We start from the raw sequence: 25,847 nt of genomic DNA on the forward strand, positions 1-25,847 counted from the left end.
GGAATTTGAACTGTTCCGTCTCACTTATAATATGCCCATTCTGTCTGATCAAAATATCGGTTCTTGTTGAATTGTGTGTTAGAAACTGTAAAAACTGAGTCTTACTGTGATTTAGCATCAAATTATTTTCCACAAGCCACGAACTTATTTCATGAACTACGTTATTTGATACTGTTTCAATATTACACACAAGATCCTTCACTATCAAGCTGGTGTCATCAGCAAACAGAAATATTTTTGAATCACCTGTAATACTAGAAGGCATATCATTTATATAAATAAGAAACAGCAATGGCCCCAACATCGACCCTTGGGGAACGCCCCACTTAACAGTGCCCCATTGGGACTGAACATCACTACCACTCTCAATATTGTGGAGAATTACCTTCTGCTTTCTGTTCTTAAGGTAAGAGGCGAACCAATTGTAAGCTACTCCCCTTACTCCATAATGGTCCAACTTCTGCAGTAACATTTTGTGGACAACACAGTCAAAAGCCTTCGTTAAATCAAAGACAACACCTAGTGTTCGCAACCTTTTATTTAATCCGTCCAAAACCTCACAGAGAAAAGAGAATATAGCATTTTCAGTTGTTAAACCATTTCTAAAACCAAACTGAACATTTGACAGCAAATTATGTGAATTTAAATGCTCCAGTAACCTTGCATATACAACCTTCTCGATAACTTTAGCAAACACCGATGGCATAGAAATAGGTCTATAATTGTCAACATTATCCCTGTCTGCCTTTTTATGAAGTGGCTTCACTTCCGAGTACTTTAATCGGTCAGGAAACCGACCACTCCTAAAGGAAAAGTTACATATATGGCTAAGTACTGGGCTAACATACATAGAACAATACTTCAGTATTCTGCTAGATACCCCGTCATATCCATTAGAGTTCTTGGTCTTTAGTGATTTAATTATTAACTCAATCTCCCTCTTGTCAGTATCATGGAGGAGCATTTCAGGTAACAGTCTCGGAACACTTTTTTTCTAAGAGCGCTATATGATTCCCTGTTGGGACTAGGTTTCTATTTAGTTCACCCGCTATATTCAGAAAGTGATTATTAAATACTGTACATATATGTGACTTATCAGTAACACGGACATTCCCACTACGCAGTGATTCTATATCCTCGACCTGTCTCTGCAGACCAGCCACTTCCTTTACGACTGACCTTATGGTTTTAATTTTATCCTGAGACTTAGCTATTCTATTTTTTATTCTGACATATAAACTACAGTTACTGGAAATGAATAAAATAATACTAAATATACAAGGTGAAGCTAAATGCTGCACTTGGAGGTCAGTACCCAATTCCTCATTCCAATTTAAGACAAAAGTTTATCTATCAAAATCGGATTGGGTGCATTTTGAAAACATATGAATGTAAACAAGGAGCTGGAAACACTGTCACATCATGCAGTACATCACAATGTACAGAGGAATGTGTATAATCCCATACTTTGGTACCAGCTGTCGTAGCTTACTGGGTAGACTTCTGGGACCTCAAACTCACATCCGCCAAGGAACTATAGTTCAAATCCTCGTCAGGTTCCTTTTCCATTTTTTAGCCATCTGTTCCCTAGTTCCTGTCATGTACAAGTAGGACATCATTTTGTTACATAACAATAGCCTATCAAATCATAATGGAACCTATGACACTGCGTGCATGTGTCTACTAACCATGCAGTGCACAACCATAACTGATCCTGTCAAGTTCATGTAGGGCAGCTTTCTGGTGGAGTACACAAATGATGAATATGTCAGTATGCTTTTGTTGTTGGTTGCATCTGATAACCAGTCTGCTGCAGCTCGAGTGTATGCTGCACGGTACTCTCAAAGGTGCCATCCTAATAAGAATGCTTTTTGTCATCTGAAGTCATGCCTCCAGGAGAATGGTAATTTTCATCCACAAGTAATGAACAAAGGTCATTCAAGGACTAGATACACTCGACAAATAGAGGACATATTTCCTAAAACCATTCACCAATCACCTTGGCAAAGTATCTGTGTTAATGCAAGGCAATTCCAGATATCTCAAAGACTGGTTGTTGAAGTGTTGCATGATGAATAACTGCATCCATATCATTACATATTAACTCAACACCAGCAACCAGAAGACCACATTCAATGACTACAGGTTTGTGAATGGAAGATGATGAACATTTTATAAATGACATGATATGGACTTATTAGTCTAACTTCACTCGTGAAGGTATTTTCAACCTCCACAACATCCATTATTGGTCAGAGCACAACCCAAATGTCACTCTCATGAATGTGGCTTGCAGGCACTCTTTAGTACAAACCTGTGGGCTGGAATTGCAGGAGGAGAGCTTTTGGGTCTTTTTATGTTGGTGGACAAGTTGAATGCACCTCTGTATCATACATTTCTTTGCAGTACTTTGCTTAATGCATTAGAAAACTTCCACTCGGTGTTTGGCAACATCTATAATTTCAGCATGATGGTGCACTGCCTCATTTTGGAATTAATGTATGTAACTAGTTGAATGAAGTGTTTCTAGGGAAATGGATTGGTGGCACAAATCCAATGTTCTGTCCTCAGTGTTTCCTGGTGCTCAAATATTAGAATTTTATTTGTGGGATCAGTTAAAGGAACAAGTTTATAGTACTAAACTTGTGGATGTACATGACCTAATAGCTCACTAGCATACCACTTCGCCAATGGTGGATGCAGGTGTGTTGCATAGGACCAGCAAAGTATGAGCCAGAGAGTGGTGAAGCTTTGGCAAATGTAAGGTGGTTACTTTGAACATCTTCTTGTCTGTGCTCATACTGGCTCTGTGAAGGTAAGCCTGGATGTCAAATGTACAAAATGGAATTGTTGTGTGTAGTATAATAAGGTGCAATACGGCCTAGACTGCCTACTGTGTTTTGTGAACCTCACTGGATGCAGACGATGTTTCTGCATCCAATATTACTTTATATTGGCTTTATTTGTGCCACGGATGAAGCAAAGTGGTCGTTTACATGTGGAAGAAGTTCATGTTATTTCTTACTGTTTAAATAAAAGAAAGAGTAACAGAAAGTAATACACAAGCTACCACATTGTGGAGGCATAAATTCTACACAATTTGACACTTTAACTAAAGAAAAAGGTTGGAACAAATGAGACTTGAACATTGATGAGTCTGCACATCCATTCCCTACTGCATAGCTTCTGTGGCTTTTTTTCAGCTTGTATATGAGCTGAAATTGGTTCATGATAGGCAAACTATTCTAAAGCATGAGGAAAGAAGTAACATACAGCAACACTTACAACTTTCATTAAAATTCACAACATGCATGTTAATTTTGAGATTCAAAATGAAAGCCATCAGAGACAAAATGTAAAACCCAATGGTAACATTTTCTTCTTCACTTTATTGAATTTGTAACTAAAATGGCAAGATAATTAAGGATACAAGCACTGAGAACTTCCTAACATATATGACGTCAACATGAAGTGAAGTTAGCATGACAAATATCTCTTATCTTAGAATTCATGAAATATTTCTATCATACACATTTCTTTATTTTTTAATGATGAACTCTCTTATTTGTATGGAATGGTAAGCAGATGACAGCTACAGCACAGGGATAGTGTACATACCTTGAACTAAAAGTTGATAAACAATGGTATCTTCTCCATACTCATTAGAGACGTGGCATGTGTATTCACCCTGATCAGTTCTTTGTACTTTTGACAGGAGAAGAGAACCATCAGGAGCAAAATTGATTCTTGGGTGCTGGTTTAATGGTACATCTCCAGCTTCTAGCCATCGCCGTTTAGGTTCAGGGATGCCTACAGCTTGGCATGGTAAACGTACATCGCTCTTCCACGTCACCATCCTTGGTCCCCCGAATGAAATAATTCCTGCCCTAACTGCAACTAACATCACACACTGAGTTAGTACCTTAAAAAAACCTGAAAAATTTAATCCATAAATGTAATATAAATGGAATATTTTCTGTTATTCTAAAAAATTTTTTTTACTACTTTCTGCTTTAATAAGAATCAATGGTTTTTGAGATTCAAAGAGCCCTCAGACTAGTGCTTTTGACTGAAATACTTTCCTGTGCTTCTTCATCTTCAATGCCTGAAAAACAAAGTGCAGTACCCAGAAGACATGGTCACATATCAATGTAACTTAACACATGAACATATCATCATTAAGTATGTAAGTGATTAGAGTAGCATTTTTCTGCGGAAGGTAGAATGACCACCAGATTGCATTAGTGTTTTTCATGTTTAGTATTGTTACCAGGCCTGAGATGGTATATAAGAAGCATGAAAGTGTCAGGTCTTGAGTACCAAGGACACAAAAATGCCATGTACTAGTCTGAGACAGCATTATCAGCACCTGACAAGAGTTTGAAAGTGGCCTCATTGAGAGTCACCATTTGGCCAGCTGGCTGACTCATGGATTATCCAGATTTATGAGGTATTTGGATGTCACAGTGGCCCAATGTTAGACTGCATGGGAACGTCAAAGTGTACATACTTGTTGTCAAGGTTCCAGTCAACTACGTCTGACCACCACAATATAAGATCTTCATATTGTACCCCAAGTACAGAGTAACATCTTCACATCTGTGTGTCATCTGAGGAAAAGTACTGCATTCTCTGCAACATTATGTGACATTGCAAACCACTGATTGGAGACTAGCAGCAGACAGACTAGGAAATAACTGTGACATGCATAGGCTGCTGTTAACACCACAAAACAACAGCTGTGTCTTGAATGGTACTATGACCAGAAAGTGTGGAATGCTGATGAATGCCACAGTTTGTTGAGAGATGAATCACAGTTCTGCCCTACAACAGATGACCAAAGTTGACGAGTATGGTGGTGGTCTGGGTTGAAATTCAGTTCTTCCAATGTTATGTAGAGGCACAGCAGTGCTATTTCTGCCATCATGTTTTGTGGACCCATCAGATATAATTTCAGGTCATATGAGTACAGATCACAGATATGACTACAGATCACAGATGTCAACTGAGGGATCTCTGATAGCATAACAGTACATCACAGACATTCTCCATCCTCCGGTGTTACACTCCCATGTGAGAAATTGTGGTGCCATTTTTCAACAGGACAGTGCTCATCTACCCACCTCATACATCTCTACAAACTGCTTGCATGATGTTGAGGTACTCGACTAGCAAGCAAGATTCCCAAATCTCTCCCTGATAGAACATGTGAGGACAGCTCAGATGTCAACTCCATCCCAGCATCAATGTCCAGGTTTTCAAGGCTCAGTTACAACAGTTGTAGGCCACCTTACCTCAAGAGAAGATGCAATGGCTTTGTTATATCCTTCACAACAGAACAAGTTCATACATCCAGACAGGAGGGAATGCAAAGTCATATTGATAAGGGCTCATACACCTAAGTTCTTTGTAAATTTGACTTGGTAACCACTGAATTAACATCACATATCCCCTCTGGCCATTAGTTCCATTTCCTCCTCCCACCCCCCCTACTTCTGGGTGCTTTACTTTTTTTGTCAGCCATGTATGAAGTCTGTTTTTTCTTAGCATTGTCACAGTATTACTTGTGCTGCAACAAACTGGACTTTTCTCTCTCTTAATACACTGTATTTTTTCCAAATATTGATTAAAAAGAAATTTAAATTTACATTACAGTATTTTTATATGTACTATGAAAAAACTAAATGCTTACATTTACGACCATTGCACTGTAGTCAATGACATTAGTCTTTGTGTGAGCAGAATCAACAAATACAAGGGATTATTATGTTGTATGCATTTTATGCACAATTTAATGGAGTCATTTTTTGTAGTAAAGTTTGAGAACAGTTTAAGGAGTCATTTTTTCCATGAATAAAACTTTACTTGATATTTGATAGTGCTTAGTGTTGTTATATAGACCAAGTTTAAAGCCACTTCTGCAAGTTGCCATAGCATTTGCCTTTATAAGAGCATACACTAATGAGTAGGTATATTATAACCACCTACCTAATAACCAGTATGTCTACGTTTGGCATGGATAATAACAACAATTTTTTGTGGCATTGAAGCAACTCTAGGGAGTTGGCACCACATCTGTACATACAAGTCACCAAATTCCCATAAATTCTGGGGAGCGGGATGATGACCTCTGTTCAACCAGGATCATATCTGGCAAGTTAGGGGCTTGCACGTCAATTGGAACTTGCCACTATGTTCCTCAAACCACTCCATCACACTCCTGGCCTTGCAACATGGCACATTATCTTGCTGAAAGATGCCACTGCCATCGGGAAATGTGATCGTTATGAAGGAGTGCACGTGGTCATCAATCAGCATATGATACTCCTTGGCCACCATGGTCTCTTGCACAAGCTCCATTGGACCCATGGATGGCCATGTGAACATTCCCCAGAGCATAACAGAGCTGCCACCAGTTTGTCTCTGTCCTGTAGTATAAGTGTCATGGAGGTGTTCCACTGGAAGATGATGGACTTGTGCCTTCCCATCAGCATGATGAAGAAGGTATCAGGATTCATCAGACCATGCAATGCTCTGTCACTGCACAAATGTCCAGTCTCAATGGTCAGGTGCCCATTTTAGTTACAGCGGCTGATGTTGCGGTGTTAACATTGGCACATGCATGGGACATCAGCTGTGAAGGCCCATTGTCAGGAGTGTTTGGTGCACTGTGTGTTCAGATACAGCTGTACTCTGCCCAACATTAACGTCTGATATTAGCTCCTCCACAGTTCACTGCCTGTCCTGTTTTACCAATCTGCTCAAGCTATGACGTCCAACATCTATAATGCTGGTTGCCGTCGAACCCCACGATGTCTGGACACGGTTTCACCTTGGTTTTGCCACATGTTGGAGACACTCACCACAGCACTCCTTGAACACATGACAAGTTGTGCAGTTTCCAAAATGCTGATGTGCCTCCTCCATTCTACACTTGGACAGCACTCTCACTGATACTACAAGCACCATTTGTGTATCTGATTAGCACTCATTCCTTGCCAGATGATGGTGCTATCCCCTAGATGTGTTTATATTGATAGTAGGTCAGTGGTTACAATGTTCTGGTTGGTCACTGTAATTTGGTTGAACACCTAGAGAAGTTTTAATGAAGATGATAATGACTAGAAATAACTTTACATGTAATATTGCCCCTGACTTGAAAATGAATTTCTTTCAATTTTATTCTGCTACTGGTACTTTCTACTACCACTGTAAGGAGCTTCAGTACAACAGGACTGAGATATTCTCTGAAGTTTGCAGCTGTTTCCTGTAGTGAATGAAGTGCCAAATGGAGAAAATATACTTCAGGTTCTCATATGATGGTTTATTCATATTACCAAATCTGTTGGGTATTTATGGGCTTGATTGTTTATGGGCTTAATTTTTATTTACAGACTTTTATACCAAACATATGCCCTATCACCTTCCACAGCTGCATTACTATGCATCCAAACTGTCACAAATGTTAATTTAGATATCAATCAGTATTCAATATCATTTCCAGAAATTAATCATTTTCTGCTCAGTCATTTACAAGTGTTTCATTAGTTTTAGTCTGCCTAAGAAACTGTGGCATTTATAGAATCACTGAAAATCATTTTTCAGTATAGTGTAAAATAAAGTGAATTCTAGAAACCAGTGGTCATGAATGGATCTACTTCTCTCTTTCTGGAGTGAGCAAGTGTAAACATTTCCAGCTTGAGCATCCGAAGTGTAATGTATGTAGATCTAAAGGTCAGATAGCTTAAAAAATGGCTACAGGAATAACAAAAGCAGCAGCAGCTATATTGACATGAGCTGCTGTCATAGCAACATGGTGGTTCACAGCAACAGCAAAGGGGACAGGATGAGTTGTTACAGCAGAATCACTGGCAACAGCATGACTCTCACAAATGTTGAAATGCCGGTAATATTGTCAGTGCATAGCAGCAACAGCTTCATCCCAGACCATCACTGATGAAGAAAGGTATTGATATTAGCCTCTGTGTTAAGAAAGGCAAATTAACTTGGGTATTTGAACAAATGCAGCTGGCAGTACATTGCAATATGGAGTAACATTTTCACAAGTTTTAGGCCTATTCTGGTAGATTAGATGTCACTATTAATGTGATATCACATGATTGAAATGTTATACAAAATGTGCTTTCAAAAGCTGCTCTAACTACATACACATAGTCCAATGCACAGAGCCAATAATGTGTCCTAGATAATTCAAGATAATTTTTCTTGTAATCACCAAACATCAGTTCCTTAGCAAGCTTATGATGGAAATGCAATCGACATAGCTAAAAGTAATGATGGCAATGCAATCAATATAGCTAAAAGTAATCATTGTCATGCTACTAATGGAGGCTTGTTTTGTTTACATTAAGAGTAAAAACAATTTCATAATAAAATTACATCCCACGGCTGTAAACAAACTAGTGTATAAGGGATGTGATGTATGCTATAGAAAGCTATAGAAATAATCAAGAGAATGGGAAGCAACTAAATTAGAGATGAACTTAATTCTGCTAGTGCTGCCAGTCTAGTGGTTATATCAGCATTGCTAAAAGCAAAGAATTTGGAATGTAATGTACCAATTCCCATGATTCAAAAGCAGGGGGTAATATAGCAGGCAATTTTGAGGGAATTAGATTAGGAAATGAGACACTTGAAGTGGTATATGAGTTTTACTATTTGGGCAGCAAAATAACTGAGTATGGCTGAAGTAGAGTGGATATAAAATGTGGACTGACAATTGCAAAAAAGAGTTTCTGAAGAAGAGAACTATATTAACACTGAATATAGATCTAAGTGTCAGGAAGTCTTTTTCTGAAAGTATTTGTATGGAGTGTAATGATATATGGAAGTGAAAAATGGATGATAAACACTTTAGAGGAGAAAAGAATATAAGCTACTGAAATCTGGTGCTAAGAACGCTGAAGATTATATGGGTAGATCACATAAATGATGAAGAGGTACTGTATAGAATAGGGGAAAAACAAATTTGTAGCATAACTTGACTAAAAGTTGATAGGGCACATTCTGGGACCAAAGGGATCAGCAATTTAGTATTAGAGGGAATTGTGTGGGAGTAAAAATCATAAGAGATGAATAAAGTAAGCAGATTCAGAAGGAAGTATGTTGCAGTAGTTCAGAGATGAAGAGGCTTGCACAGGATAGAGTAGTATGGTGAGCTGCAATAAACAGTCTTTCGACTGAAGACCATGACAACATAACACTGGAAAAAATCACAGATGTGGAGTGTTAACAAACTGAGAAACTGGTGAAAACAGAGCATCATGTACAAGTTTTACACTCTCACAAGAAAATAAAGTAGTAACAAACCCCACTGAATTCCAACTTTGTAGGCATTGATGGTGTCCCTTCAATAGTAGTAAAGAGGAGTACTCAGAACCTGGTTAAACTACTAACACACTTTTGTGATTGCTCATTTCAAGCAGGGACCTCCCATAATGCATTGTAAACATCTAAGGTAATTCCATTATATAAAAAAAGGTGTGAAAGATAATGTAAATAACTACAGGTCCATCACAATTTCCTTTTGAATTTCAAAAATATTAGAAAAAGTTATGTATAATAAACTAAAAGAACTTATAAATAAAAAGAAAATATTATTTAATGAAGAACACAGATTCAGAAATAAGATGCCAACAGTAACTGCCATTGTGACTGCATACTGAGCCTCTGAGCCTGACTGACAAGAAATAGGAATTGGCAGGAGCATTTATTGACCTATCAAAAGCTTTTGGCATGGTTCATCATATGAGTCTGGAGTCAAAGCTTGAAAATTATTTAATTCAAGGTCTCTCCCAATGCTTGCTGAGCAATCTTAAGCAAGCTACATCAATCATACTAACAACAACTGCAAAACTATTTCTGCTATTTATGAACACTAGTCAGAGAATAATCCAAATAAATATGATGTAAACAACACAATAAAATTCTCAGAAACATAAAAGCAAATACCAAGTTCAAAATCTTTGGAAAACCTTTAATTTCATATTTACAGCATCACTGCTTTTATTCCACTGGAGTATATTTAATGTATGAAGTGCATTATTTGTAATTTCAAATATATAAGCACAGAATTCACTTTCACCTATATACACATAAACTGACTTTCAATGTCTTATGCATAAAGCAATTTTGTAGACTACAGGACTGAGAAAAATACAATAGCATCTAAAGCACTGCCCTGTCTTAAAAGATTCATGGTCTCAATTGCCCATATTAAGGGTCAAACAGTTTTTAAAGAAAAACATTTGTAATCAAAACATATTATGTGGCCCCATCCCAGTTGTATTGCAGACATTTATATCTGAGCTTCTCCTAGCATATGTCTATCTGTACTGTATTGACAGGCACAGTTATGCCCAATGTGAAACCCATTAGACAATGTCATGACCGTCTTCATTTCTGTCACGTACATGTGCAGTGTCAAAGTCAAACCCAATGTGCAAAATGTGTGGATGAACAATATATAAAACAATGCACATCTACAAAAGCAACTACTTGCATTTGTTACTCTGGCAGTCACTTATCTATGGGCCACATCTGTCCACTATTTTCAAAATTATGGCAAAAATCATTTCTGTCAATGGCTTTTAGTACATGAATTTCACTTAAATCTATTTAATTGAATTCCGAGGTGGCAGCTCCTTTTCTGCAGTCAAACAACATATCTCTACCTAGTGTTCAACACACAGGAAATAGTGTAGCTGTGCTAAATGGGGTTCCCCATTCAACAAAAATCCCCTTACCTAAGCACTCATCAGATAACGTTCCAAGACCATACATCTTCCCACACAAACTGACATAGAGCCAACAAGCTCTTTTAATATAATGGACCTATCACTTTCATTATGAAAAATCCTACTCCAGCACCCTCCTCCTTCAACTACAGTGGGATCAGTTAACATCTGTCGAAGCTTAAATATTAGTGATAAATGGTTTCATATTTTAATGAATGTAATTCAGCACACGAACTAAGAACTAGTTGGCTGCATTACTTAATCTGATGTAAAAGCATTAATAGGGGTCATAGCGGGGACAGATTATGGCTCACAAAATAGTAAGTTTAGAACAAAACACTGTGCAAGAATTTATCTTTCAATTTTCTTCAGCGAAACGCACAGAGTCTAGGAAGTAAATGGAATGACTTTTTGCAAAAACATACATAATGTCTGAAGGGATACCGCAATTACTGGTTATACAATGTCACTTATAATCCATGTTGATTGCAAAAATGTTTATTCACGTGACCGGTTTCGGTTCCTCTAGAACCATCTGCAATTTAATGTGACGCGGCATGTGAAGGTTGCTGTGTGTGGATGGGTTACTCCTGTAACCGTAATTGCAGATCTGAAGATGGTTCTAGAGGATCCAAAACCGGTCATGTGAATAAACATTTTTGCAATCAAAACAGATTATAAATAATATTGAATGACTTTTTACCTAATTAGACTCAACTATATGCAAGTATTGTTTTAATCTCCTAAGTTTGGTTAGCTGGCAGTATGAATTTAAGGGACTTCCAGTATAAAATTTATCATGAAGCCAGATGTAATGGCAACAGTGGAGTCACCATTGTTACAGACTAAAGTATCTTTTACATGCCTTATAGTCTCCAAAAAATAACAGATATATTGGCATTTTATCACTTGATATTATGAACTCACAAGACATCAGGAATGTTGTGGTTAGTATTGTTCTTCTCCCATCCACCTGTTCTATAAGTTACCAAAGAAATGTTTCTTCATTAGCGATCTAAACTCACACACTAAATGACTTCAGTAGTATGGAAGTTGAATGATTCATTAGATTGTTCAGATTTACTTTTACTTAACACAAATCCAGCCTACTAAATAAGGCACTGCATTTCAATGGCAATATCCCCCTTACATCTTGTTAGCATGTCTTTCTTTATCTCTAAAATACCAGTGGATATCACTCACAGACACTTTAGATAGTGACCTTCTTGTCATTAAAATATTAGTGATTGTTCCAGTTCCTTGTAGCATGCCCACATGAGTGACATCAGTCTTAACTGCAAGAGTAAAAATTGGAATGGGTGTCAAAACAATATTAAGCGAGCTTTTTGAATCACATGTACCTAATGCCAACTTGTGGGGCTGGTACCCTTAGTCTGAGAATTCTGTCCTTAGGTACACTTTGATAGCACATCTAGGAATATTTCAGTGAATCCTAGATGTCACTTTACTGGGCCTCATCTCACTGCAGGTGGTATTCTGCTGCCTTCTTCTGACCTTTCAGTAAGTCTGTTTGTAGGTCATCTTTAATAAGACAATGTCTAGTAAAGCACTGTAATCTTCAAGTTCATGACAGCTTTTCTTTACATGTCACCAGTACAAGCACTGCTGGACTTCTGAATGCTGTGACACAGTAGCTGAGAGACAGCTAGTAATCACAGTGTTCTCAGCTGTATCAACTTACCAAAACTTTATTGTTGTGGGGAAGATGACATCTTGGGCCTGGAATATGTACAAAAAGCAAAGAAAGCAAACTGAACCAAGTTTTGCTTAGAAATATGGATGAATATGTCCGCACAAGCATTTTGTGGGGAAGCCAGAAGTTTTAGAGGTCCTACATAGGATAATAATACAGTTAAAGCAGGTATTTAACATGCAGTGTCATTTGTGGATGTCTTAGCTCCAGCTTACACCAAAAATTGTATCAATGATACAATCAATTTCCATCAGCAGTTTATTTTTAATGTGCTACACAGGTGCCTAATGTGATTGTATAGTCCTTGATCTTCAGTCTTTCTTGAAAATTGAAAACTATACTTCCAGAGTTGTTTCATGATTTATTCAAAATAACCTTTGTATCTTAACAGTGGAAGCTAGTCAACATTGTGCCTGTGACCAAACATGGCAGGAACCAGTCTATGCAAGCTCCTTTTGATCTGTTTCTTTGATCTCTTATCTCTGTAAGATTATGTGCAAAAAATCTGAATAGTTTGTAGGAAATTATAACATCCTTTATAATTTAGTATTTTGTCTCTGTAAAAAACTCAGTTCTATTGATGCTCATTACACACTTGTAACCAATGTGCAACTGAACTTCACTGATAATTTCTGCATAATTGCAGTTTTCTTAGATACCAAACACACCTATGGAAACAACAATCATACTATTCTTCAACAAGTGTAGTGCTATATTAGCATACCATCAAAAATTATCAACTGGTGTTGTCACTACCCTCACCACAGCATCGTAACAATAAGCATGGTAGATGGTTAGATGATTACCAGACTCCTGTCCAAGGGTTTACCATGAGGAGATCCTTAAAGTCTGCTGTTTTTTGGTCTATACACTGTGACAACAGATTATGGTATCCTGTCACCATCCCACAGTATACAAACAATTTCATAGTATAAGTCAAGGATGAATTTGAAGGCTGAGCCCTCAGCTTTTTACCAAAAGATGGCAGTAAGGTAACACTGCTATGAGTGATAAGGGAATCGAAATAGTACCTGGAAATGTCAACAGGTGTTTCTTCCCAGGCATGAGCTACAGAAACCAAGTACTCTGTTATAATGATTGTATTACGTCCTATAAACATTTCCAGTCTGTTATTAATTACATTCTTGTCTATATAAATGATTTTCACACCCCAGATGATGCAGCCAAAGCAATAATATTTGCAGACAATACTAGTGTGATAATAAGTGCACCAAAGCTATTGCTACCAAGAACTGCTGATAAAGTACTAAATTACATCCACTCTTGGTTCAAGGCAAACAGGTTGACATTGAATGTAAATAAAACAAATTATATGCAGTTTGGGAAAATATGTCAAAATGTAAATCTCGATCTGGTGTGGGGTGACAAAGCCTTAGACAGAGTGACATCCACAAAATTGCTGGGGATTCATGTGGCTGAAAACTTAAATTTTACTGACCACGTAATAAAACTTGCACAGAAACTTAATTCAGTCTGTTTTGCCCTCAGAATTATTGCAAATGTTTGTACCTCAGAGGGTGCCAGAATGGCATATTTAGGCTATTTTCAATCTCTTGCCACATATGGAACAATATTTTGAGGTTCCACAACAAAGCACCTAAAACAAATTTTTTTGTTGCAGAAGAGGGCCATCCAAATAATAACTCACAGTCATCCACAGACACACTGCAAACCCATATTCAAAAAGCTTAGAATACTTACTATACCATCATTATACATATATAAATGTGTATTGTATGTCAGGATGCACATTGCAGATTTTGAGACAAATGCCAACCTTCATAACTACAATACCCGTAATAGCACAGCACTCCATACTCAGCGAAAAAAAAGAATGAATACACAAAGGCATGTGAGCCATATTGTTGCAAAACTGTACAACGCACTGCCTGTCAACATCAGAAAGTTAGAAGATGATAACAAATTTAAAACAGAATTAAAAAAAATTTCTGGTAGAACAATGTTTTTATTCTGTAAATGACTATGTAGTTCTATAAATTTTTTCTGATGATATTTAAAAAGGCAAAATGGAAAATGCTCTATCTCTACCTAATCATTCATTACCTAATCATTCATTACATTTACATACTTAAAGGACAGCTGTTGTGTCATGTAAATACACTCCTGGAAATTGAAATAAGAACACCGTGAATTCATTGTCCCAGGAAGGGGAAACTTTATTGACACATTCCTGGGGTCAGATACATCACATGATCACACTGACAGAACCACAGGCACATAGACACAGGCAACAGAGCATGCACAATGTTGGCACTAGTAAAGTGTATATCCACCTTTCGCAGCAATGCAGGCTGCTATTCTCCGATGGAGACGATCGTAGAGATGCTGGATGTAGTCCTGTGGAATGGCTTGCCATGCCATTTCCACCTGGTGCCTCAGTTGGACCAGCGTTCATGCTGGACGTGCAGACCGCGTGAGACGACGCTTCATCCAGTCCCAAACATGCTCAATGGGGGACAGATCCGGAGATCTTGCTGGCCAGGGTAGTTGACTTACACCTTCTAGAGCACGTTGGGTGGCACGGGATACATGCGGATGTGCATTGTCCTGTTGGAACAGCAAGTTCCCTTGCCGGTCTAGGAATGGTAGAACGATGAGTTCGATTACGGTTTGGATGTACCGTGCACTATTCAGTGTCCCCTCGACGATCACCAGTGGTGTACGGCCAGTGTAGGAGATCGCTCCCCACACCATGATGCCGGGTGTTGGCCCTGTGTGCCTCGGTCGTATGCAGTCCTGATTGTGGCGCTCACCTGCATGGCGCCAAACACGCATACGACCATCATTGGCACCAAGGCAGAAGCGACTCTCATCGCTGAAGACGACACGTCTCCATTCGTCCCTCCATTCACGCCTGTCGCGACACCACTGGAGGTGGGCTGCACGATGTTGGGGTGTGAGCGGAAGACGGCCTAACGGTGTGCGGGACTGTAGCCCAGCTTCATGGAGACGGTTGCGAATGGTCCTTGCCGATACCCCAGGAGCAACAGTGTCCCTAATTTGCTGGGAAGTGGCGGTGCGGTCCCCTACGGCACTGCGTAGGATCCTACGGTCTTGGCGTGCATCCGTGCGTTGCTGTGGTCCGGTCCCAGGTTGATGGGCACGTGCACCTTCCGCCGACCACTGGCGACAACATCGATGTACTGTGGAGACCTCACGCCCCACGTGTTGAGCAATTCGGCGGTACGTCCACCCGGCCTCCCACATGCCCACTATATGCCCTCACTCAAAGTCCGTCAACTGCACATACGGTTCACGTCCACGCTGTCGCGGCATGCTACCAGTGTTAAAGACTGCGATGGAGCTCCGTATGCCATGGCAAACTGGCTGACACTGACGGCGGCGGTGCACAAATGCTGCGCAGCTAGCGCCATTCGACGGCCAACACCGCGGTTCCTGGTGTGTCCGCTGTGCCGTGCGTGTGATCATTGCTTGTACAGCCCTCTCGCAGTGTCCGGAGCCAGTATGGTGGGTCTGAGACACCGGTGTCAATGTGTTCTTTTTTCCATTTCCAGGAGTGTATATACTTAAGCAGTGTTGTGTATATAAGGACTTGCCGTTTAGGGAGGACAAAACTAAAGCCTTATGAAAAACAGACTATGCATTTAAAATAACAAGCAGTGATGTATATAGGCTATATTAATTTCATTGTATTATTATTAACTTCATTGTATTATTTTGTTTTGTACTTTTTTACATACATATTGTTTGTGTCCCATTTCTTTGAAATGGCTTACATGTACCCTTGACAACTTCCATACAATATTTATTGTCAATGGATGCATAAATAAAATAAATAAATAAACTGCAAATAATCTGCACAAATCAACAATCACACTCTCTCTGTCCCTGCATGTTAAAATGTATTAGTATGTCACTTGACTACTTCTTTCATGGCAGAAATGTATTAAAGAGTTCCAACAACAAATTGTTAAGATGATTAATAACTTAAAAATTCAGGCATGTACTGACAGGAGAGAAAATCTTGCAATCCTCTTACACAGGCTGGTACGAACAGGGATTTCCTCTCTAATCAGTAGCTTATGAATATTTAATAAACTTCCACTTTCTGCCAGTCAGTTCACATAACTAACTTCAGAAGCAAGCTATTAAACTGGTTACCTATTAATCCTTTTTATGATATCACTGAATTTATTAACATAAAATCAATTGACATTAATTTTTAATGTTTTTGCTATGTAACATCACTAACAGTATTTGTTTATTGTTTTGCTGTTTATCCTATCATTTCTAGGTTTTATATGGAATATGGAATGTTTATTTAGTTTTAAGGTACTATTGAAGGAAAATATAATATGTTATCAATGTAAAATGCCTGTTCCATCTCAGGTGGTCAATGGTAAATTAAGAATCTAAATCTGAATCTGAAGACCTTTTATATGCTTTTAATCTGCAGTAAGATGAAGTATGACTTCTACGTTTACAGTTTTAGATCCATTCAATTGATGGTCTGTATATCTGTAAAAGCAACATTACAACTTCAACTATGTATGCAGAATTGGCTATCCCCTCATTCAAATTGAGATGGAAGCCTTTGAGTATAGAGCTCATCTTAAGAGAAAGATCATCATTACATCATCCCTGGCAATGAAAAATACATTTGCATATGTATATAATCTTTCAGTTCTCTTACACAGGCTGGTAAGAACAGGGATTTCCTCTCTAATCAGTAGCTTATGAATATTTAATAAACTTCCACTTTCTGCCAGTCAGCTCACATAACTAACTTCAGAAGCAATTTTTTTTCTCATTGATTTATTATTATTATTATTATTATTATGCTAGTCATGACTTAAATACTGCACCAGTTACTTTTTTGTGCATTGTGCCACACATTTCGAGAATTTATTCTCATTTTCAAATGCATTTGTTTACAAAAATATTTTTGTGATATTTATACATGTGATTGTCTGACTCTTGTGCATTGTACTTGTCTTTTTGATGTTACACTGAAATCAGAAAACCAGAAAAATATATCTTGGAATTTTTTTATATGATAATGTTAGAGATAGTATTTTTGAGTGTCTACATACAAGTATTGTGCCTCGTCCATACTTGTAATTAGACAGACAAAAATACTATCTCTAACATTAACACATAAAAAACAGTACAAGATTTAATTTTCTGATTTTCCAATTGCAGTATAACCCCAAAAAGACAACTACAGTGTAAGAGAGGTAGAAAATCTCACATGCAAACATAACAAAAAATATTTACCTAAACAAATGCACTTGGGAATGGGAATAAATACTGAAAGCACACATAGTGCTAAACATGAAAAATAAGTAACAAGTGCAGATTTTTGTTTTTTAAATCATGAATGACACAGCTGCAGGCTTTCAAAGAACATTGATTATGAAGAACAAAATTAAATTATTGCTGTTACTGTACTAAGGCACAATATTGTATTCAATCTAACAACTTCAAAATGGTTAAAAACAGTCCAATATGTAAACAGACAGAGTAGGTCTAAAGGACTCAATAAACTAAATAAATAAATGATTCACAAAGAAATGGACAATTTCCAGATTTAAATATCTTGTGGATGATTAAATATTTTTGGAAAAAAAAACATGAACTATTGTCATCAACATCATACTGGGATACTTGCCAGTCCAATGCCAATTTCATCATTACTTGGAAAACATGGTGCTAATAAAGTGATTTTCCCACTCATGTTCGCTATTCAGTACATGATTATCAAATTAGTAAAGAAATGGTATCTAAGAATGACTTACAAGTCAGCACTCTATCTAAGGTATATTCCTTTTGGTATGGCTGGCTCAGAGTTGTTACGAATGGATTGAAAGTGACAGACATCCCTGCAGGAACTGTGGTCAGCTATGAAGTAGATGGGCATGGCTTAGACTTTGTGCTTCCCAATGAAACATTGATGCTAACAGCTTAGGAATTTGTGACCTTACAGATCATACTATATTCAACAGAGCTAAGAGTCAACAGAATCCTGATATGTGCAAATTCCACAAGTGATCTGTTATCTTTTGAAGAGTAGCTTGGGGGAAAATTGCAAACTACGTAGAGCAGAATATCTTAAGACTGAAATATCACTATAAATTAATCTGTTTCCAGTGCATACTGTGCCACATTGACATAAGGGGGATGATTACTCTGACCAGATTTTTATAAACATACAACAACTTGCACCCACTATAATATTTTTTCCATAGTCAGACTACTATCAATGGCATGCAGTTAAGGGAAGAGAGGATAGCCATCAGAATGTAACCCAGACACTAATTTAAAATGAACTTAGTACAGAGCTATCAAACCTCATACCCCATGGTTTCGTAAAAGTTGGCTGATGTGGAAGGATATTGTCACCATTAATAATACATGGCTACAAACAAAACAAAACACTTGTTAAAGGTAATACACTCTATGAACTGCAATTACTGTACAGCTGAATATGACATCCTGCATTTTTGTTCACTGGAGTGCATAACTATAAAAGAAAGGGTGAAAACACTACACGAAGACAGTTGATTATTTCTCACTCCAATTATCTCTACGTCCTTTCAACTATAAAACCTGTAAATGTATTTATGAAATCATTAGTTTCTGTAAGCTGTACCTTTAATGGTGCTTTAAGTTTTTTCTTATAACTTTATTGGTTTTTAAAATTGTTACTTTATGGAAAACCTGAACTTTGGATGTCATAATGTTCAGTGATTTTATACTCATGAAAACAAAGTGCATAAATATTTATATTTCTATACATACCTATCCTATGTATAAAGTAATCACAATTTAATTTTACCCCATGTTTTTGAATTTTTTATTTGGTTGTATAAGCCATTATACAAACATATTCGAAACAAATTAAAAGGTTTCATCTGGTCTCATCAATTTGTGGTGATGGTAATTTTGTTTGTCCAGTGCTAATGTATGCAGGGATCCTATGTGTCATTTTTGTTCTTCAAAAGAACCACAGGTGAGGACAAAGACGTCTCTGATGACTGAATAATGTCCTCTCACAGTATATTTTCCAGTGGCTACTGAATAATCCATTGTTTAGATAGTGACACCCTATATGAGTGGTAAATGATGAATGTTTCACATTGTGTCATCTGGATCATCTGGTGTGTCCTGTTTTCGCTTCAGACCAGACTACATTAAAAAATTTATTCAAAATGGACAGCACTGAAATGATATTGTTCCTTCCTCAAGCCATGTCCTATTGCTAACTGGGTAGATGATTCCCTTACTGAGTTGTCAACAATAGTAGAGTAGAATGAGCCACGATCTATGGCACTGACCTGATCTACCCATACAGGAATTTAGGGATGAGTTGTGGTTGTTGATGGCAGTTGTTGACCCTGAGCTGTCCTTCTCCACTTGTGATGGTTATGATCCTCACTGGTAAACAGATGTCATTTGTGAGGCTGAGTACTTTTCCACACTTGTCTAGCACTCCACAGGTTAACTGAGTAAGTCTATTGATTAGAACTCATCTCACTGAGGGTGGAAGGATAAGTTTATCTTCAGTGTTTTGTGAACTTGTTGACGTAATTTTATCACCTGGAGTTCCAGCCTACCACAGTGTGTGACTGCCTGTGATACCTGCAAGAAGTCTCATCCAAGGATAACTGTATGGCTACATTCTTGTAAAATGACAAACTTGATTGGCCATGTTCTGTCATTGATAACTATTCTCACAAAACTTATCCCTATTGGCTTGACATATTTTATATTTGCAACTTTCAACACAGTGGCTGTTTAATTTCAGAATATAATATTTTTCAGATGACTGTGATAAGCAACCAATATCACAGGAAGTGATGAGCCAGAATTGACTAGTGTCCAGAAAAGTTGTTCATTGATGCCAGCAATGTGATTTTCTGACATCTTTCAAACTGCTGTCCATGGAGGCAGCCCCACCTCCATAGATGGTCAACTTATTACATTTTTCTCATTTTAGCAGTTGGGCAAGTAGATGGAACCCCTGCACAGTGTTCAGGAGCAACTTTGGCACACCGAAGTGTGAATTCTACCAGGTAAAGTGATGGTATTCATTCTGCATGTCAGTTGTAGTCATCTGCAGTTGCTTGGTGTGCATAGAATAGTCCTGCTGTTTGAAATTTATTAGGTATTGAACAGTCTTCTTTTTTTCTTTATTATAGCATATGATGTGGCCAAGGTGTCCACAACGAATACATATCAGAGTGGTGACCCTTCTCCAAATGTCTGTTTTTCTGTGCAGTAATCGAACTGGCAAGGGAGCCATTTTTATTTATGTCATCAACACTCTTGGATGTTATGTGACAGTTGTGGCATAAGTGTGAGGTTTATGACTTCATTCACCAATGTTGTTATCTCTTGTAGGTATCTGTACCAATGGTCACTGAACCTCTTCTTGAATTAACAATGATATCTCCTTCTGGTTGGCTTTTACAGTCAATATTGTTACAGAGGCAGTCTTGATTAAGGGATATCATAAACTTCTATTATCTGTGTTATTATTATTACCATATTAAAGAAGTGAGGTCCTGACAGTCTTCCATGACTTCCATCGATATGACAGCCTGTTGAACATCATTCATGTGTGCTCTTTTTTTGGACAGAATCAGAATTTTTATTATCCCATAACATACAAAGTCAATTCACAGATCTGATGAACTGGGGACTTGTCAACATTACATTTACATTACAATTACTGTTTGTATATACAGTATTACAAAAACAATATATCAATACTCGAGTTTACATGTATTACAAATTAATATATAACAACAGCATTTACGTAATGACACAGTGCCACAATGCCCTGGCAACACTTCACGAAGTCCTCTGTTGTGATGACATCCTACAAAATAAGCACCTGATAGATATCTACTGTTCTGCCCCTAGCCCTTTCATACCCAAACTATGAAAAACTGCACCAAAGGATTTAATATTTGGGGAGGATATTACAAAAGCAAATCAAAAATTTAATACATACTTTTTTTTTTAATTTGTGTGCAGAGTACAAGTGGGACTTTCGAGTTCCATCAGATCATGGAGGGATTGGACAAAAGCACAATGCATTACTATAACTAGTACAATGCAGGAAAACCATTGACATTCAAAACAGCTTCCAATTATCTTGCAACTGGATAAATACAGGTCCTGTGTGGTTTTCAAAGGAATATTATATCATTCTTCCCATAAAATAGTGGCAAGTTCAGGTGATTATGATGGAGGTTAACAGTGAACAGCAATCAAACACCCTTCTCTCCCAAGTACACCACAAAGACTCACTAATATTGAGATCTAGTGATTAGCAGCCAGGGGAGAAGCAGCAATTCGTCATTGTGCCAACAAAATCAGTCTGGGATGATGAGCACTGTGTGAGCAGGTGCCCTGTCATCTTGGAATGCAGCATCACCACTGTGAAACATTGTATCATGGGATCATTTTGATCAGTCAGAATGGTCACATAATCCTTGACAGTAACATGACCTTGCTCAGTAACCATGGAGCCTATGGAATACCATAATATGGCCACCCAAATCATCACTGAACCCCCACTATGTTTCACTCTTGGGACATGAAGTCAGCCAGAAGTTGGAAACATTGTGAAACAAGAGTCATCCAACCAAATGACTTTTTTCCATTGATCCCTAATCCAAGGTTTATGGCTTTGGCACCCTGTTTTTCTGGTATGGGCATTTGCATCACTGATGAGAGGCTTTGGAATTGCAACTCACCCTGCAGTTCCCAGCTTATGAATGGTTTTTGACTGCAATGTTCTGTACTGCAGTGACTTTTGCAACTGTCATCCTCTTATTTTTTGCCACAATAATCTTCAATGACTGGTCGTGAACAGTCAACACACACTTTCATCCATGTTGTGACTTAGTGGATGGCATCTTTCTGCTTTCCCTATATGAAGTATAAATCTTTGATATGGTGTTTCTTGAAACACCAAACACCTTTGTTACAGAAGCACACACCATACAATGATGAATTATTTGCCCTTGTTCAAAGTCACTCAGCTCCAAAACAATGCACTCATAACCACAAAGAGCACTGTTTTGACCATGACTGGCCCTTGCAATGTGTTGAGAATGTTGCACAGGCACCATTCATGATCAAATACAGCAATGCAACTTTCAGGCTTGGCTGGCATCCACATTAATGTTCAAACATGAATTTCTCATGGTGTTCCATATTTTCCTCTGGCCCGTGTATCTGGTCAGATTATTTATTTATTCCATTAATAATATCAGTTTACAGGAACTAAAGCAATACAAAAACACTCAAGATAATGTCCTTTCACATCAACAGGGCACATAAACTCTTATGAGGAAACAAATAATAGTGCAATGATGTGACAATCTATCATTTACTGTCCACTGTAACCAGTGATATTGAACTACCACAGCCAAGGAGTTTCCTGTGCTACAGCAGAGGTAGACAGGGGTCCTGATAGGATGCCACTGCATGAATTCTGCTCCATGCTTTCTATGACTCTAGAAAGTGGACTTTTAAGTCCTGTTGGGCAGAAAAGGGCAATTTAAGTGTGGATATTTGGTAACTTCCATCATATTTAGGAGCTACATCATTTTACACATGAGTGTGTCAATTATGCATAGTAATGGGCTCTGTTCTTTAATAGCTCTTTGGCTAGGTGGACCTACTGCAAATGTATTCTTAATTTCTGAGTGAAATTTGTCACAGCTCTTGAGTGTTCTCTCTCTTTTTTTTAAGCAACTGCTGTACTATATTTCCCAACAGTTACATTTAACGACACAGTTGAATATGCTTAACCATTTTTTGGGAGCCTGGCCAGTTACTCTCAAAAACAATGTTGGTTGCCCACTGTGCATCTGACTCACAAATATCTTTAAAGTAGTGACTATACAACTGGAGATGCTTGTGCATTGTTGAAGTACTGACCATATGAGTGGAGAGGTCTGTGTATTCCCATGAAGCTGAGGGCTATCTCAGCTATAGTGTAGCTGCTGGCAGGGTCTCCAGTGCCTGCCATGCTGGACAGGCCTCAGTGGATTAATCAGACAAAGAGTGTCTCACAAGGCCACATCACTCCCATATACATCCTCCTAATCCTTCCCCAGTGTTCCAGATACACAAGCCAAAGTGTGATGCAACCCATGCCGAGGGGTGTGTGACACATGGGAAGACATGTTATTAACAGAGTATCAGGGATATAGGTACTGGGCAACCTCTCTGAGTAATTAGCTAGTGTGGGACTACATGGTGTCTATCAAATAAATCTCCAATGCTTGTGGAACAAAAATGAAGAACAGTGAGCAAACCAAAATGCTAATGAAATGTCAAGCACAAGAGCATCAGGTTTGGAACTGATGGAAACTATTTCCTCAATTGGACTGGGTGACAGACCAGTCCAACAAGTGGAAATCATCACTGAGAAGTTGGACAAGGTCAAGATCAAATCTTTGTCTAGTGCTCAGAGAAGGAAACTTCTCAAAGAACAAAGAGCAAAGGAAGGTAAAGAATGGCTTCCTAAACATAAATGGAGGGAACTAAAAGGTCTTGAACCTAACATCTCCAATAATGACTGCCTCAGAGTGAATGAGATAATAGAGCACTTTCTGCATCCAAGACAGATAACAAGAGAACAAGAGAGGAATCTAATGCTTCCACATCTCAGGATAAACAGAGCCACAAAAAGGTGAGGCAAGAAACAGGGAAAGAGATTTATTGTACTGCAGCCTCAGTTTTTAGGATGGTGGTTACCCAACAGAGATATCCACTAAGAAACATAGCCTTGCATCAGGTGCAGCTTGTTCAGATGGTTCTATTTGAGAAGATTTGGGAGGATGAAAGTGCAGGCCCTAAATTCAGAAGGGTCTACCTGGACAAGGATTCTCTTTTCTTTGCGTGCAAGGGAGTAGGAACAGTGGACTGGTTTAAGGAGATGGTACCCAAGATGCCTCCATGGTAGAAGGAGAAGCTGCTAGTCAAGGCAGTAGCTGAGCTCTTCAAGATCACAAAGATATCAGTTTGGATACCAAAACTCCTAAAGGATACTCCTGCCAAGGGTATTTAGGTTTCTCACAGGTTACTGTTATGATAATCAAAGACATTAGAAGCAACCATACTGGCAAGTTGGGGGCTACAAGTGTTGCAGATAAATCTCCAACACAGTAAAGGAGAAAATGCCACAACGACTCACCTTCTGGGGAGGCAGAAAGTCGATGTGACCCTGATCCAGGAACCCTGCCTATATAAAGGAGGCATTTCAGACCTTGGAGGAACTGAAGGTAAGTTGATTTATGCTAGAAATAGAAAGAACTCTAGAACATGTATTTATGTTAAGAATGGAATTTAATTCTTGCTGAAGGCTTCTGTTCCTGAGATTTGATGACCTTCAGGATGAAACAGCATGAGAAAAGAGGCATGAGGGAAACTGTATTGGCCTCAGCTTACCTTTCTTGTGAGAACAGTACTCCTTTTCCAAAGGAAGTGAGGAGAATGGTAGACAGCTTGGTTTATTGTGATGCAGGTGCCCAGGACCTGGTATGGGGAAGTAGTGACACCAAAGCAGATGGGAGCACCAATGTGACTATTAACTTGAATGTAATTTGGAAATCATGTGTAGGGACTGTACCTTCAGGAATAGAAGAAGGGAAGTAGTAATTGACACAGTTTTTGGGTCTACTTTAATTACATCTAACAACAGCACATGGCATTGGAGTCATCCTTATCTGACCACACTTATATTAAGTTTGTGGTTGAAAAGGGTGTTATAAAGAGACTGTGGCCTAAAGGAATCCTAGGAAAACAGACTTGGACATAGATAGAAAAGACCTAAACTCATGCTTATCTGAAGTCAGAACTTTAATAAAGAACTCAGCAGATTTTGAGAAAATGGCAGATGCAGCGACACCTGCCATTACGACATCACTTTAAGAAGCCTGTCCAATCACCAAGAAGTACACAAACATAAATGTACCTTGATGGAACAACAACATGAAAGAGCAAAGGATGCAGGTACAAAGACAGTTCAACCTTGCAAGAAAGAAAGGGCAATAGGCAAAATATCAGGAGGCTCTTGTCAAATACAATCTTGCAATCAATCAAGAGAAGATGTCATGCTATATTCTGTGAGGAAGTGGAATGTACAGCTAATTGTGCTCGACTTCATAAAATTCTCACTGGAATACCAACTAATCCAGGAGGTACTCTAAGGAAAGAGAATGGTTGATATACAAAGAAAATGAGTGATACGCTCAAGACATTTCTCTCAATGTTCTCTGGCAGATAATCCAGAACAGGAGTCATTTCCACTGAGGCACTAGTTTACAAGTAATCACAGTGAAAACTGG

The 25,847-nt window shown here is 38.3% G+C and overlaps 1 protein-coding gene across 1 annotated transcript in view; it reads right to left on the minus strand.

The window, feature by feature from the left end:
* The window catches only part of LOC126184293 (Down syndrome cell adhesion molecule-like protein Dscam2), a 595,669-nt gene that overhangs the window by 80,710 nt on the left and 489,112 nt on the right, over positions 1-25,847 (minus strand). Inside the window, exon 22 of the mRNA XM_049926671.1 lies at positions 3,619-3,891. Within this exon, the coding sequence (XP_049782628.1) occupies positions 3,619-3,891 (273 nt within the window). The remainder of the gene's footprint in view (positions 1-3,618; positions 3,892-25,847) is intronic.

This window comes from Schistocerca cancellata, chromosome 4, assembly GCF_023864275.1.
Source record: "Schistocerca cancellata isolate TAMUIC-IGC-003103 chromosome 4, iqSchCanc2.1, whole genome shotgun sequence".
NCBI classification, from domain to species: Eukaryota; Metazoa; Arthropoda; class Insecta; order Orthoptera; family Acrididae; genus Schistocerca; species Schistocerca cancellata.